Source organism: Helobdella robusta (genome assembly GCF_000326865.2).
Source record: "Helobdella robusta unplaced genomic scaffold HELROscaffold_1, whole genome shotgun sequence".
NCBI classification, from domain to species: Eukaryota; Metazoa; Annelida; class Clitellata; order Rhynchobdellida; family Glossiphoniidae; genus Helobdella; species Helobdella robusta.
Window position 1 is genome coordinate 13,472,177 of NW_008703570.1, and position 18,124 is coordinate 13,490,300.

The 18,124-nt window shown below is 31.2% G+C and overlaps 3 protein-coding genes across 3 annotated transcripts in view; 1 reads left to right on the plus strand and 2 right to left on the minus strand.

The window, feature by feature from the left end:
* Window positions 1–3,988: 3,988 nt before the first annotated feature.
* HELRODRAFT_63456 (hypothetical protein) lies at window positions 3,989–4,986 on the minus strand (the record flags this gene model as incomplete). Its single annotated transcript, XM_009011699.1, has 2 exons — window positions 3,989–4,210; window positions 4,783–4,986. The coding sequence occupies 2 exons, from the start codon at window positions 4,984–4,986 to the stop codon at window positions 3,989–3,991; spliced, it is 426 nt and encodes a 141-aa protein (XP_009009947.1).
* Window positions 4,987–6,826: 1,840 nt separating this feature from the next.
* On the plus strand, window positions 6,827–7,345 carry HELRODRAFT_159864 (hypothetical protein; the record flags this gene model as incomplete). The annotated part of the gene is made up of 1 exon (XM_009011700.1): window positions 6,827–7,345. The coding sequence occupies one exon, from the start codon at window positions 6,827–6,829 to the stop codon at window positions 7,343–7,345; it is 519 nt and encodes a 172-aa protein (XP_009009948.1).
* Window positions 7,346–12,140: 4,795 nt separating this feature from the next.
* The window catches only part of HELRODRAFT_62698 (hypothetical protein), a gene marked incomplete at both ends in the record, with an annotated part of 7,381 nt that continues 1,397 nt past the window's right edge, over window positions 12,141–18,124 (minus strand). The window contains 9 exons of the mRNA XM_009011701.1: window positions 12,141–12,311; window positions 12,455–12,495; window positions 12,799–12,898; window positions 14,555–14,653; window positions 14,995–15,075; window positions 15,916–16,005; window positions 16,428–16,510; window positions 16,879–16,924; window positions 17,035–17,093. Coding sequence (XP_009009949.1) covers window positions 12,141–12,311; window positions 12,455–12,495; window positions 12,799–12,898; window positions 14,555–14,653; window positions 14,995–15,075; window positions 15,916–16,005; window positions 16,428–16,510; window positions 16,879–16,924; window positions 17,035–17,093 — 770 coding nt within the window. The remainder of the gene's footprint in view (window positions 12,312–12,454; window positions 12,496–12,798; window positions 12,899–14,554; window positions 14,654–14,994; window positions 15,076–15,915; window positions 16,006–16,427; window positions 16,511–16,878; window positions 16,925–17,034; window positions 17,094–18,124) is intronic.

Below are 18,124 nucleotides of genomic sequence, written 5' to 3' on the forward strand. Positions count from 1 at the left end.
AGTGTGCGTGTGTGTGTGTTAGTTTATGTGTGTGTGTGATTGTGTGTGTGTGTGTGTGTGTGTGCGTGTGCGTGCGTGCCTATAAGCAAAAAGTCAAAGTAACTAACATATCAGATATCATATGCATAAATTGATTTAACCTCTCTATCTCGTTAATTACTAATACCAAAACTTATCTTATTACTCATTAGTATTCTACTTATTAAATAGTATTCAGTGTCAGTTTATAATATTAATGCTACTGCTGCTACTACTAGTACTATTACTATTATTACTATTACTACTACTACTGCTACTGCTGCTATTACTACTACTACTGCTGCTGCTAATACTGCTACTACAACTGCTACTACTACTACTGCTACTACTATTACTACTGCTACCACTACTACTACTGCTACTGCAACTACTACTGCTACTACAACCACTGCAATTACTACTGCTACTACTACTGCTGCTACTACGGCTACTGCTACTACTACAATTATAATAATACGTTTATTTTTTTTATTGTCAAGATATTTTCACTGTTAATATTAATTAATAATTATACGGAATGATGTAAAAAACGGTATATTATTTATATTGGTGAATGAATGAATGAATGAATGAATGAATGAATGAATGAATGAATGAATGAATGAATGAATGAATGAATGAATGAGTGAATGAATGAGTGAGTGAGTGAATGAATGATACGTTGATCGAATTATTGTTGTAATAATATCAAAATCATCGTCGTTATTCGCATTTTCACTATAAATGTTATATGAGTGTTTATTATTATTATTTTGTTGTCGTTTTACTAGCGTATTTAGGTGGTAAAATTTTTTTTGCTTCCTTTCTCTCTTGTATTTTTTATTTATTTTTTCGAAGACTCATTTTAAAATTTGATAACTAATAAATAAATGAATGTATGTATGTATGTATGTATGTATGTATGTATGTATGTATGTATGTGTGTATGTATGTATGTATGTATGTATGTATGTATGTATGTATGTATGTATGTATGTATGTATGTACGACATTTGTCTTTTTCGTTTATTTAAAGTTTACATTTTTTTTCTTTTTGCCAACTTTGCATTCAGCTTTTTTTTTCATTTTTGGCCGGAAAAACTTTGTTTGAATTCGCTTTGAACTTAAACTTTGTTTTTAAATTTTTCATAATTAGATTTTATTTTTTTACACTACATCGGTATCATCCTTTGAAAAAAATCTTTGCCATTTTTCGTGATTTAAAAAATTGCTGCGTTTTGTATAAATTATTCATCTATTTATCTATTCAATCATTCATTCATTCATTCAATTAATCAATCACCCTTCCATTTATTCATTCAATCAATCAATCACCCACCCATTCATTCATTCGTTCAATCGATCCATCTATCCTTTTTTTCTTACTTCTTTCCTATTTTGGTATATAACTTTAAAAGAAGGTTTTCCAGAGGAATTTTTGTTCATCTATTCTCGTAAACTCGTTCGGCAGTCCAAAAGAGAATGTAATAAATAAATAAATAAATAATATTAATAATAATAACAATTCGAATTTCATTCACGTTGCACCTGTCTTTAATAATATGCAGTGTTCTTTTTTACCTCACATCAATATATATTAAATACTTTCATATTATATATACAAAACCTTGTCTAACACACACACACACACACACACACACACACAACGTAATATATTTTTATTACATTTATATTTTCATATAATTTATACATCATTGTATACACATACGTGCTGCGTGTTTTTATCGTCACTTTTATGAAGTAACGCTGACGTAACTGTTTGTTTATATTTATAATCTTTCTATCCTGATGTCATACCATAACCATAGTAACGAAGGTCGTAGCATTAAGATTGAAAACATCTATATTTCTGTTTTTCGCAGCTGATGTTATTTATATTTTTTCTGTCTATGCGTATTTCCGTTTCTGTGTTTTGGGTTCCTCTGTCTCTCTCTCTCTCTCTCTTCCTTTCTTTCTCCATTGTTTTTTTTTCTCTTCCTCTTTTCCATTGTTTCTCTCTTTCACGCTTTCTTTCTCTCTCTCCCTCTTTCTCCCTCTCCGTCTGTCTGTTTGTCTTTCTTTTTCCTTTTCTCTGACTCCGTACCGCATAGATCCATGTGATCGTTAATATGTTTGTCTATGGGTATACCTAATCTTTTGTTTATGTGTTCAAGTTTTTATTTGTATTCATTTGTCTGTATAAGCTTGTTTTGTTTTTAACGGTTACACGTTTGTATATTGATGACGTCATGTTATTTAGTTAGGCGAGAAATTATATGGAAAAAAAACATTCACTCATTCATTTTGATTGGAATTCTCTCTTTTGAACTATTTTGCATATTGTAGCTGTTTAACGAATATTTTTTTTCAAGTTTTCTTGTGACCAAAAATAATAAAAAAATCTACTCCGCGTTCGTTTAGCTTAGTTTATTGACCTTAAACGGTTAAACACTTTTTCACTATGTGTATATACATGTTTCCGTGTGTATGTTTTATATGTTATACACCGCACACACGCACGCACACACACACACACACATATATATATACATATACGTATTTATGTGCGAAAATATATTATTTATATGTGCTTTTTATGTGTTTTTAATTAATTTATAACAATTTTTCCTAGCCTCTTAATGTTTAGCCCTTTTAAAAAAACTGAGTATCTTATTCATTCAATTTGTCATACGTTCATTTTTTCATTCATTCATTCGTTTATTTATATGCTTATTCATTCATTCATTTTTTGATGTCCGAAATAATTTAATTACCTATTATTCGCTAAATTAATTCAATTATAGATTTAATAATGATAAGCCTTTTTTCTGAAATGCAATTACATATTCGTTGATGTATTGTTTAAAGACATTGTCTATAAATCCGTGCGTATGTATGCATATATGTATTTATTTTTGTATGTATGTATGTATTTATTTATTTTTTTATGTATGTTGTATGAATGTATGTATTTATATGTATGTATATTTGTATGTACGTACGTACGTTCAGGCAAATCTTAATGTATTTTAATTTACCTTAGTCATTTAATGTTCACCATAATTGATAGATGCACACAAAACTGATTGGTTGATTAATTAATTAACTAATAATTTTACTGTAATCAATTTTAACGCTGTACGATGATAAACTAACGAATTTGTTATGATATTGAAACATTTCTGTTAGCACATGTCTACAAATAACAAATAGATGAACAACTTTGCTGAATATGATTTTGTTTTATTTGAAAATTTTATGGTTTAATCAATCAACTAATTAATTAATTAATCAATTAGTCAATTAATTGATTTATTTAATTAATTAATTGAGAGAGAGAGAGACAAACGCAAACGCACATCTTGTTTCTTTTTGCAGGTCGCATAGAGTTTAGGATTAAAGATGGAGACAACAACTTTTACGCCTGTGCATTTAATTTCACATAAGAAAACATCAATGAATGTATGTGTGAGAGAGAGAGAAGAGAGAGAGAGAGGAGAAAGAAGGAAGGAGAGAGTGAGAAAGGGGCTACATTAAACTGCACTACATGAAACATTAAGTACATTGTATTGTCAATGCGTATATCAAACATCCATCCATTCATTTATTCATTCATTAATTAATCAGTTCGTTTTATTTGTTCATCCATTCATACAATCACACTGTTATCAAATCAGTGTGAAAAGGTGACATGTATATATGAACGTTCTAGTTGTAGGTAGGTAGGTAGATGATTCCACTCCACGCCACAGTCCACCACAATTCATATTTCAATCAATTTTATTACTCCAAGCTTAGAACATTCTCATTTTAAAAACATTTTTATTGAGAAAAGTTAATGAAAGTTTTTATCTCATCATAATCAGCCAAATAAAGTTAACAACTCATGAAGAGTAGAACACACATAAAACACACGCATACATGTATACAAATATTTATGTGTGTGTGTGTGTGTGTGTGTATTTATATACTATGAACGTGTTAACAGTGCAGGACAAGCCAAATTTTCTGCAGCAGCAGCCATCATCTTCCAGTGGGCTCTTAGGAAAGTGGCAAGGTCGAACGAGAGGGCAGAGAGGCAGACCCAGACGGGTGCCATGACGTAGTATGATCGGATTTTGTAACCCTCCAACCTTAAGCATATTAAGAGTTGGGCTGTGACTTTTAGTAGGACCATTACAATGTAGAATGCCTGTTTTCGGTGGTTATGTTTTAACCAACCAATTGATATAAAATTATAAATTAACCGATAAATTTGTTCTTAAGATATAGATTCAGTAATAAACAAATGTAAGATTGATTTGAGAAAAAAAATTACAGTGAAGCTATTTACTAGTCAAGTGATGGTTGCTAGCTGAACATCAATAATATACAAAACAGATCCTTTACTGCACACTGAAACTACTAATTATAATATTAAATCTGGCAGTACTTTATTTTAAGATTTTAGTTAAAAAAATAGTTGAAACAATCTCACTAACTTAAATAAATTTAAAATGTTACAAGTTCAAATAGTTCATCAACACCATGGGTTTACTTTTACTAAGTTAGCTATGCCAGTGCAACTAAAGAAACTAAATGTAAAATAAAGGTAAAGAGAGCAGTGCAATGAATAAAAAACACCAATAATCAGCAACCAACAAAAAATATATATAAAGTAGTAGTATAATAATTAGTAGTAGTAGTATTATTTATTATAATTATATTATGTATTTAGTATTAGGATTAGTAGTGAGAGGCAAAACGAAGCAGGCAGACACCTACAAATTTTAAGAGGTCATGTGACTTCCATCTCCTTCGTTGTTTGATGAAAAAGAAGAGCGGCAGAAAAATGATGATGGCGTCCATGTTCCACATGGGAACGAAGACGACGAACCACGACCATAGAACCTTCTCGTCCAGTCGTAAGTTCACGAACAGGAAAAATAACAAGCCGCATCCCCAAATGAAGTACGCTTTGAAATTCATTATTTCACCTTTTTAATTTTATTGTCTTTTTCTCATTTTACGCAAATTTTACTTTATGAAACTATTTTAAGGCAACTAAATAAAAAAAAATATATTTGTTTACTTTATCATTTCTGCAATTTAAGTTAGCACAAAAATTAACAGGAAAATTATAAAAGTAAAAAAACTATAAATATTCTAACAGTTTTTATATATATATTTATTTATATAAAATATATATATATATATATATTAGATATATACAATATACAATTTATAATAATGTACGCGCTAACTTTTTCTTTTCGTTACAAACTTTGCCAAAACAAGAAAATCATAAGTTTGTTTGGAAGGTAAATTGAACTAAAGTTATTTCTGACATTTCTGACTTATTCACTATATTCCTGATTCTATCTATCAATGAATGACACTAAAGCTAGGTGTCCTAACTTGAATCATGTTTAAAATTGTCATTATTAAAAACTGGTCATCCATTTATTTTTGGTGAAATAAAGAGTGTTGATATTGTCGACAGAAACTCTTCCAAGTGATGTAGTACAGTTCAGTTTTTATGGGTAATTCAGTAGTTATTATAAATAATATACATATTTGCCATTTTTTGCAAACAGGTGACAAAATTTGTTATTGAAAGATTCACATCTGTATCTATGTATCATCCATCTATCCATCCAACCAACCAACCAACCGCCCATCCATCCATCCATACATTCATAAATATGTATCCAGTATTGATTAGAAAAACAAACAAAGAAAATAACAAATTATCAGAAAGATATAACAGGAAATAAACGATATTGTCAGCTATAAAACATCCAACCAATCAATTAATTATCAATTAATCAAATAATTAATTAATTGACTAATCAGACGTCCTAAAAACCACAATCATCAGTACCGGGTGAGATTTATTTTCAAGTGGTTTATCTAATCCTTCAACAGGTATTTTTGATTTAGCCGATAAAATAAAATTTATGTGAAATTCGTCAGTAAAATCATTTTCACACACGCGCGCACACACACACACACATACATACATAAACACACACACATACATACACACACACACAAATTGACTATTGACTATTCAGTAATAGTTAAAAATAATTAACTTCATTATAACTTTCAAGCATTCCTTTCAATTTCTAACTTAATAGCCCTACAACGTTCGTTACAAAGGAATTTAATCGTCAACATCGAAAAAACGACAAGATTACATCCCCATCATCATCGTTGTCATCATCACCGACGCAACAACTAGCACTCAACAACATCAACAACAACAACAACATCATATCGATTTAATTTCTTTGTGAAGATTCAATACGTGTCAACCCATCATCAAAGTTCATAATTGGTGTACCTAATGTTCACACCTTCCTTTTTGACCGATCAATCACTGTCTAGTTATAATTATTTTATGACGTGTCATAGTGTCAATAACGTAAAACATGGTTGGCAAATGAATGAAAGGTGTTATATAACACACATACACCCACCCACACACACATATATATATGTGGGTATGTAGATATATATACATATAAGTTGACTAGCTTTTAGATATCTACAAAAGCAGGGTTGGCACAACAATAGTTCAAAATCTCCGGAAAGCCGACAGACAAGCATCACTCGAATTCAACGACATCTAGAATTCTATGAGATCTTTAAATTTGAAGATAAACAATTCAATTCGATTCAGACTTAATAACAATTTGGCAAGTCAAACAGGCCATAATTTCCAAATAAGAGTTTGAACTTTGCCACAAACCAACACCAAGAAATACCTGAAAATCCATCTACACAAAATCTACATCTACAACTGCAAAAAGTTTTGAGAAAGATGTCATCAACCGAAGAAGTAAATTCTTCACTCGACTGCGAACAAAAACAAACTTGCCTCCAAGCCGTTGTACATCAAGAATACTCCATCTCAAAAGTTTATCACGAAATGAAAGAAAATAAAAAAAGTATTTCGTTCCGCAAGCGTCCTTTCCTCAAATGCAGACGAAAACTGAAGTTTCACACTGATAAAGAACACGACTGCAACATTCAAGGTTGTCATCCCACAAACGAAATTTCAACCAGCGAGTACAAACAGGAAGAAAACTACTCATTCAGTAGATATAGAAGTGCAGGAAGAGCCAACTGTATAGAGATGAGGAACATGTACATAAGGTATTTGAAGGAAGTGGATAATGAAGTGAATGTCATCTGGGAACGGGCAAAGAAACTACACGAAAAAAGAATGCTGGAGCAGGAAACAGGAAGTGGAAAACGATCGACTGAAGATGAGGAAGAGGATGGTGCTAATGAAGAAATGATACCATCTGCTAAGAAGATTAAATCAGATGATGGCTGATCCGATACGAGAAATTAATTTCGTTCATTGCGACCAATTCTTTCATATTTCTCTTTTCAAATTTTATTTTAGCATATTTTCGTCCTTCAGATATTGTGAATATATTTGTATATAATAATTTATATATTTTCCATGTTGAAAGAAATGACAAAAGTTCAAAAAGTGGTCACCTAGTTTAGAGTAAGGACGATTCTAGCTTGTAAGAACAAATCATTTTCAATCGAAAAATGAGGTAAAAAGTGGGTACGTTTTTATATCTTTCAACATGTTATGAAAGATATTTTGGAATATGCTGAAGGACATTATCCTTTAAAACAAAAATATTTCGGGGCGAACGTCATGTCAGATTAAAGATAACTTCGATTTCATGTGCAAGCACTTAATTAAACCTACGAAGTGAAAACCGTTTGCTAGCCGCTAAAACATTCAGATGAGGTTCCTTAGAGATCATGGCATTCAATTTTGTTAAACTTTTTTTTATTATTTCATCAAACTTTCAAGTCAAAAATTACAAAAAATATATATATATATATATATATATATATACAGACATTACAACATACATCAGACATCATGCATACATATTTGGCTTACAACACGCATATTGCCTTTCAAAGTTTAAATTGTTATATCATGTTATAACATGCTACATTAGTTACATTAACAGTTACATTAATAATAGTTAAAACAACAACATCAATAACGAGAAGGTAATCTAGCTAAAGATATTCGCACTGATGATGACAGTTCAAAAGCGAGGGAAGAAAATTAGTTTGGATAAAATATTCAATTAAATAGATAATTAATTAATTAATTAACTCCCATGATTTATGTTTAAAGGCAAATTAAAAACATTCCGCGCATTAAAAATCAACGAACAAATATTTAATAGAAAAAAAAACTCATTGTTTAAAACAATGTGAAATTAATTAAGCTAATAATAAAATAGTAAAACGTATATACACATATAAAATATATATATTTATGCGTGTGTGTTTGCGCGCGCGCGCGCGTGTGTGTGTTAAATAAACAAAAAACGTAAGAAAAAGTTATTCATGTGGTGTAGTTAATGATCGAACTGATTGACGGGTGATTGATTGAGATTTTTGGTAACAATTAACTCCAAAGTTAGCAGTAAACGTGTATATATATATATATATATATATATATATATATATATATATATATTTATAAAGATCACTGCGTTTTAGGCGTTTTTTTTCTCTAAGTTCATTATTGAGATTAGAGTTAACGTCACTTCTTTCATCAGTGACGACGCATTTAGTCCAGTCCATGTCCTTGATCGAAATTTTGGGTTTAGACTATCATAAACACAATTATTTATGAAGATCACTGCGTTTTCGGCGTATCTGTATTTAGGATAGTCTAAACCCAAAGTATATATAAATATATATACACATATGTGTGTGTGAGTGTGTGTGTGTGTGTGTGCGCGAACAAATATATCAATTTTGAATTTTGAAAAATGACATTATATATTGTATAGCATGTTATAGGAGTACCCAAGTTTTGTTAGAATTAAAAATAAATTTATAACGGAAATAAAAAAAAACTTTCGAAAATAATAACGATTTAAGTAATAATAATAATAATATTAATAATGATAACATTACACATAATAATATTAACATCTTTTACATATTCACGCAATAAAAAAAATCACCATTTGTCTTAAAAACTGAAAAAAAGCATCTTTGACACCACTAAAATTTTTTAAAATTGCCAACTGAAATATGATTGTCTGAAATTTTAAAAAAGTTCTAACAATCCTGAAAAAGGAAATGTCTAAGAATAAAATACATCTAAAGATAGAATTCATGTGAATATAGAATATATCTAAAGATAGAATAAAGATAGAATTTAGAACATTAGAAATTTAATAGAAATTTAGAAAATAATTAAATTAAATAGAAATTTAGAAAATAATAGATAGATAGAATAAAGATAGAATTCATGTAAATATAGAATACATCTAAAGGTAGAATATATCTAAAGATAGAATTTTTCTAAAGATAAAATGTATCTAAAGATAGAATATATCTAAAGATAGAATTCATCTAAGAATAGAATACATCTAAAGATAGAATATATCTAAAGATAGAATTCATCTAAAGATAAAATGTATCTAAAGATAAAACAAATCTAAAGATAAAAAGAATATACATACGTTACAAGCTAATGGCACACATATGTGTACAATAAAGGATTGTACACTAAGTAAAATTGAAGAGTACTTCTTAAAAGGTTAAAGAGAATTTATACTATCTCTCTCTCTCTATATATATATATATATATAGTATATATATATATATAGTATATATATATATATATAGATTTGTATACTTGTATTTGTATATACTTTATATATATTTGGATATATGTATATTTCCTTATACTATATTTAAATAAATAGACGCTAAAATATTTTGTTCGTACGAATTATCATCAATTTATTTTATGTAGTATGTATAATGCTGTCAAATAATTTTTTAAATCAAAACGTAAAAAATATTAAATTATTAATTAAATTTAAATAATTAATTGATTAAATTAATTAATTAAACTATGAAAATCATTTCAATTATATTAAATTATAATTAGTAATTAACATCACGAGTAGATCGCATATTGTGACGAAAAAAATAAAATAAAAAATGTTTTTACAAAAATAATTCAATTAAATTAACACATAATAAATAATTGAATAGACTAAATATGTTGTTGGTGTTGTAATGACTGCTATAATCAATGTTGATGTTGTTGTCGGTCAATGGTTAAAGGCGCCTGGTCTTGCTGATGCAGTGACCGGGTTCGAATACAAAGAGATCCCCGCCTATCATATGCAATGTGTATGATGCGTGGTTTGCACGCGCATTCATATACGCTGTGTGTGTTTGTCGTTGAAACCTCTGAAGCAAATGCAAAAGAGAGTGTAACCTTTAACCTTCTTAAACCTTTTAAATGTTGTAACAACTGCTAAAATCACTGTTTATGTTGTTTTGTTGTTGCTGTCGTTGTTGCATAATAAATCATTGCGTTGAACAACAATATATGGAATCAGCAGCAGTAATAAGTAGTAGTAGTAGTAGTAGTAGTAGTAGTAGTAGTAGTAGTAGTAGTAGTAGTAGTAGTATATAACAACGTAAACCACAAATAATAATTATAATAAAAAAATAAATAAATAATAAAAACATTAACAATAGCAAAAACAACAACGAAAATAAAATCATCTTGAGCAGTAATACAGTAGGACAGTGAAAAACTCATGTCAAATATATCTATGCTAACAATAGCACCAAAGAAATAATAGTATATAGTACGGCATAGCAAAGTACAGGAGTAGAAGTTTCAGTATCAGTACCATAGTAATAAGATTACTGTTGAAAATAAATTATAAAGAGCTACATAGATATGATAAGTTATTTAATAACCGAAATACTTGTAGGATATAAAGAAAAATTAAATTACATATATGTATATATATATATATATATTTATAAAAAAAATATATATTAACATTGCTATTCGTGCAAGCCAAGATAAAAAATTGAAATGTAACTAATAAGTAATATATATATGTAATTTATATATATATATATATATATATATATATATATATATATATTGACAGACCATATTTTATACAGTATTCAATACTATATATATATATATTCATTCATTTATATATATACCATTCATTTATTTAAAACCACTAAAAACAAAGTTCTGATATATTAAACATGTATTATGCATTTATTTAAATTAATTCTAAAATCTCCTTTCATAACAAACTAACAAACAAACAATGTTTAAGTTTTATCATTATAGCTAATTTAACGTTATATATATATATATAATTATGTTTGAAATATATATATATATATATATATATATATATATATATGTTGTTTATTTACAATTTACCGCACCTTTGTGCCAAACAATAAAAAAATTTTATATAAACTAAGTTTTTTTTTTTATAAAAAACAAGATATATGTGAATCATTGATTGATTGATTGATTGATTGATTGATTCATTCATTTATTAATTGATTCATTCTTTTAGTTAAATACTCAATCATTTTATCATTAACTTAACAAATCAATCAATAAATCAATCATTCATTCATACATTCATTCATTCATTCATAACGTTAGCTCTTTCCTTCATTCAGCCATCTATCAGAATTTGAAAAACACAACTAAGCCAACATATCACCGCCACCACCAGCGCCTCCACTACCACCAGCGCCTCCGCCATCACTACCACTACCACACATACCAACTGAATCACCAATGTCGTCACCAGTTTTCACGTCATTTTTGACACCCTCGTTCCTAACATTACTACTACTCTTGTCATCTCCATGAGTGTCGCCCAAGCAGTCGCAATTCTCGCCACACCCGTCCTCAAAAACCGAGTGAAACTCTTCATCATCGTCGTCTTCGTCATCATTTCCATCACCGTGACGATGACGATGGGGATGAAGAAGATGATGATGATGGTGATGATGATCGTTATCGTCGCTGCTAGTTCCGGTGAGCATTAACTTTTTTAGTTTCTCTTCGTTCATTGGATGCTTGTTGGTTGGATGGTTTTCTGTGATTGGTTGGTTGATTGATTGATTGATTGATTATTCGGTTGGTTGTGACTGATTGTTTTTTTTTGTTGTGATTGATTGGTTTTTGGTGTTTTGTTTTGCTCAATCAACCAACCGTTTAATCAACAAATCAAATCAATCAATCAAGTAAAATCTACCAATGGATTGCTTAATCAGCCAGCCAAATGACCAACCAACAAACCAACCAACCAACAAACCGACCGACCAACCGACCAAACAACCAACAGACCTATAGGAATAAGCACAAGATGTCTCAGCAAATCAGACAGCGTAAGAACGCCAACAACTTCCTCATCATCGTTCACAATAATCAACCTATGTACCTGGCATAATGACATTTGTCGCTATTATTTATTATCATTATAATAATTAGTATTTTTAATGTTGTGTTTGTGTGTGCGTGTGTGTGTGTGAGAGAGAGAGAAAGAGAAAGAGAGAGAGAAGAGAGAGAGAGAAGGAGACTTACAGAGGCAGTAACAATCCGGTCGACAACAGTCTTCAACGTATCTGTTAGCTTGCATGTGTGCATGTTCATAGAGTTCTGTGGGATGGGTTGTTGATTGATTGATTGATTGATTGGCTAATTAATTAACTAGTTCAAAAATTCATCGGTTTATTGAATAAAATATTAATAGATTAATTGGTTGGTTGGTTGATTAAATGTTTGGCCATGTGATAAATATTTAATAATTTGGAAATTATATAATAAGCCAATCGACATATCAATCAACCAATCAACAATCAATCAATCAACCAATCAATCAACCAACCAATCAATCAACCAACCAATCAATTAACCAGCCAATCAACCACCAAACCAACAAACCAAACTCACTTCACTCTTCTGCTTACTCATGATCTCTCTGACGGGCCTGCCAAGGTCACTGTACAGCTTGTCGTACGCCAGTTTCTATCGATACATACAAATACAAACATTTTTGAAGAAAACATACATACATACATACATACATACATACATGCATACATACATACATACATACATACATGCATACATACATTCATTCATTCATACATACATACATACATACATACATACATACATACATCATGTTTTGGTTTTAACATACATACATACATACATACATACATACAAATCAAATCAAATCAAATCACTTTTATTCAATCAAACAAAACAAAAGCATGAATGATTCGGAGACCAAAAAAAGAAAATTAATTCTTGTGGGCTCGGCCACCGTGCAGCTCAAAATTGCTTCTCAATGATAAAATAAAATTGTCAATAGGAGAAAATGTATCAATGTTAATGAAATATGTACACACTTATATACATATATATACATATACATTATTATCCTTGAAAAACAGAACTTTTCGTAATTAAAAAATTTTTCAGTTTATTTTTAAAAAGATGCAAAGTGTTACAATCTTTAATTTCTTGTGGAATCGTCTCCCATATTCCTGGGCCGGTATGTTTCAAACTCATGCTGAGTACTTTAATTCTGGCTGGTGGAGCATAGAAAAGTGGCGTGTGGCGTGTAGTTCTTGCTTGAATGGAAGTTCCAAAAGTGAAAAAGTTTCTAAAAAATGCCGGCAATTGCTGACGTAGAAATCTAAAAATGAATGTTGCAACGTGGTAGATGAACAAGTTTTTGATGTTGAGTATTTTCATCTCGAGATAATATTCACTTGTGTGACAATGAGGATGAAGATTTTTAAATATTCTGATGAATCGGTTTTGGCATTTTGTTAACTGTTTTAGATGAATGTCAGGACTGTTTCCCCAAATTACGTTGCAGTAGATGAGGTGAGGAAAGATTAACGAATAATACAGGTCAATTAGAGTGGGTTTATTTAATTTATTTTTAATTTTGCTTATAACTCCTAGGGTTTTGCATATTCTTTTAGACATAGTATCTATGTGAATATCCCAAGAAAGATTGTCCTTGATTGTTACTCCAAGGAATTTTGCGCTGGTTGAGCGAGGAATAGAAATATTGTTCATTTTTATGTCTAGGTTAGGTATAATATTTGTTAAAATTTTCGGACCAAAAATAATGTAATTACATTTAGAATAATTTACTATTAATTTATTTTTGATAAACCAGGTTGATATATTTTGAAGACTTTTATTGATGTATTCTACTTCTTTCAATGGGTCTTTAGTTGGGAAGAAGATGTTAGTGGCATCTGCATATAGAAGGTGATTTGCATCAGTTGCATGTTGAAAATCGTTCATGAAGATTATGAATAGAAGAGGACCTAAATACATACATACATACATACATACATACATACATACATACATACATACATACATACATACATACATACATACATACATACATACATACACTAATTTAAACATACAAATTCATACATACCAACATGCATACACATACACATGTATACAAACACGCACATATCCTGGGCCTTTATGTAAGAGCCATTTTAAACTCACTTACACACACACACCACACACACACACAGACAAACAAACAAACACAGACAAACATACAAACGCAGACAAACATACAAACACACACACAGAAACAAACTAACTAACTGAGAAATCGAACTTAGCGAAGACATCAATCAACTTTCCACGCTCGTCAACCACAGGCACGGCTGAGATGTGGTGTTCTATGAATAACCTCAGCACGTTTATCAGTCTCGTGCTGTACGTTATCTGATTGGTTGGTTGATTGGTTGATTGATTGGTTGATTGATTGGTTGATTGGTTAGTTGATTGGTTGATTGATTGGTTGATTGATTGGTTGATTGATGAGTTAATTGACTGTCTAATTGACCGATTGATTGTTCAATGATTGGAGTTACATGAAACTCAGTCAAACAAAACTAAACTGTTACGAAACATCTAACCAATCAACCGACCAATCATTTAGCCAGTGACCAACCAATCACTTAAGCAATCAATCAATCAGCCAACCAATCAGCTAACCAACCACCCGTGGAAGAATTTAACCAGTGACCAACCAATCAAATAAACCACTCAATCAACCAACCAACCGTGGAAACATTTTTTGTAGTGGCAGTTTGGATGGATGAGATGGGAGAGTTCATAAAGTCTGGCTCCGGGATTGTTTTCATCTGATGACAATAATAACAACAACATCAATAATAACAATAATAATAAATAATAATAATAATAATAATAGCGATGATGAGATTATGTTTCGAGACAATTCTGCAATAGCAACAAGACGATGCGAAGTTTCTAGCAAGAGGCATTTATTTACTACCCAAAAAATGATGTATCACTCCGATAAACTGGATAGATGTGAAAATATATATTCCACAGATGTATTTAAAAGTACAACTGAATTCCTTTCATCAAGGAACTGCTGAGATGATGTGTATGTTTAACTAGCGAAGCAGATGCCCTTGTTGCAAAACTACGAGATGATCCCATCCAGTGCGGAGACGAAAAGAGTTGGAAAAAGAGTAACATTTTTTTCTTGACGAAGATGACGTCATCAAAATTTTTTTAGAACTTTACTTTCAACGGGAAGGAAATAGATGGGAGTCCTTCGTTGATATTTTAAAAATCATTCGAAATTTTACACCCCATCAAAGATTGCAGTGGAGTGACAGAAGATGGATTCCAAAGGAAAACGCAAGTTATTATTGGAAAGTAATTATTTCGTTATTTAATTTTCCTTCATCTCATCAAATGAAAATCTTTCAAAAGGCGCCAGACTTCTTAAATTATATTTTCACAAGCGGGTACTTACTACAATGACGATGAAGAAGATGATGATGAAGAAGATGGTGAAAAAGAAGATGATGATGAAAAAGATGATGATGAAGAAGATGGTGATGAAAAAGATGATGATAAAGAAGATGATGATAAAGAAGATGATGATGAAGAAGACGGTGCTGATGACAAGGAAAAAAAATGATGACGACGACGGAATCAATTAAACGTACGTGGAGGTGAATGAACTTCAGGATTCGCTTGTGGGTGAGGATGTTGATTGGATTGCCTAACTTGCTGTCTATAACAAGCAGTCTATGTACCTAAAAATGTGTATGTGTGTCTGTGTGCGTGTGTGTCTGTGTACGTGTGTGTACGTATACGTGTGTGTGTGGGCGTGTGTGTGTTTGTGTGCGTTCGCATAGCTATCGTCAACAATGACATCATAATCCACAATCGTCGTCATCTTAGTAATCGTAATCATTAACGTAACACTAGTGTCATTCTTGATTCATCATGGTGATTTTAATCACGTCATCATAAACATTATACCATCAATCCAAATTCATACGTATCAAATCACTCTATTTCTCTCTCTCTCTTTCCCTCTCTCTTCATTCAAATTTCACTCATTCTCTCTCTCTCTCTCTCTCTCTCTCTCTCTCTCTCTCTCTCTCTCTCTCTCTCTCTCTCTCTCTCTCTCTCTGGCTCTCTTCTCTTTCTCCATCACATCATAGCCACTCACCCTATTTTGGCAGAGTAGCTTCAAAGCTGTAAACAGTGAATCCTCTGGACAGCAGCTAATGAGATTGCTCGAATTAAAAACAGCTGTCAATATGATTGGTTAATGCTAATTAGCTGATAGATTATGATTGGCTGAATATAAAACTACCCGGTAGATGATTGGTTGAATGATCGAATGAATGAATGGACCAATGAATAGATGAATTGGTTGATGATTGATTGAATGTTAGCTGATGAGTTGGTCATGAGAAATGTAATGATTTTAAAAAGCGATTCGAATGACGACGATGATGATCAAGACTACAATCATAATAAGCAATGCTAAAAATGCATAACAATAATAATTAATAATAATAATAATAGTAATGAAAATAATAATAACAATTAATAAATAATAATAAAAATAATAACAATAACAATTAATAATTAATAATAATAATAATAAAACAAACATTTCCACTTGCAGATGGTGTCATTTTCAACATCTTCGACTCCAATCTGAAAGTTAATCAATGATCATTAATTCGTTCTTTTTTTCATTCATTCACTCATCCATTCATTCACCCATTCATTCACTCATTCAATTTATATCAATTATCATCACTTACCTCACCAGCCCTATGGTATCTGTAGAGTATCTTGATGAAGTCTGTGATAGTTAGCATACCTGGATGAAGATAAAAACACTAATTCATTCATTCATTCATTCATCCATCCATCCATTCATTCATTCACTCATTCATTCATTTTATCAATCATGGATTCATTCATTTAATCAGCCATTCACCCAGTTCATTCATAAATCTATCCATTCGTGAAAACATAAAACTATTAATTTAGAATTGCTAACAGTATGTTTGATGATGAAGGTATACCTGAGGATTGGCGGCACAGTGTGTTGGTGCCGTTGTATAAGGGCAAAGGAGATGTGAGAGATTGTGGGTCATACAGGGGTGTGAAATTACTAGAGCACGGAATGAAGGTAGTGGAGAGGGTGCTTGAGAGGAGGTTGAGAAGTATGGTGACAGTTAATGAAATGCAGTGTGGGTTTATGCCTGGTAGGCGAACGGTGGATGCGTTGTTCATGGCGAGAATGTTGCAGGAGAATTATAGAAAGAAGAAACGAAGATTGTACATGTGTTTTGTGGATCTAGAAAAGGCTTTTGATCGAGTACCGAGGAAGGTCATTGAATGGGCGTTGAGGAAGAAAGGAGTGAATGAGAAACTTGTTAAAGCTGTGATGCAGCTGTATGAAGGGGCAAAGACAAAGGTGAGGGTTGGAAGGGGGATGTCGGACGCTTTTAGTGTTAAGGTAGGAGTGCATCAAGGATCAGTGTTATCACCGTTTCTGTTTGCAATTGTGATGGATGTTGTGTGTGGAAACATAATGGAGGGGTTGTTATTTGAGATTTTGTATGCAGATGATTTAGTCTTGATGGCTGATAGCATGGAAGAATAGCAGTTAAAATTTGACAGATGGAAAAGTGTTATTGAAAAGAAAGGGTTAAAAGTTAATATTGGTAAGACGAAGGTAATGGTGAGTGGGGAAGGTGGGGAACGAGTGATAAGTAAAATAGACCCCTGTGGGGTATGTGATAGGAGAGTGAAGGCTAACTCGGTATTGTGTATAGGATGTCAGAAATGGGTGCATAAGAGATGTAGTGGTGTGAGGGGGGCACTGAAAAAGGTGGAAGGCAC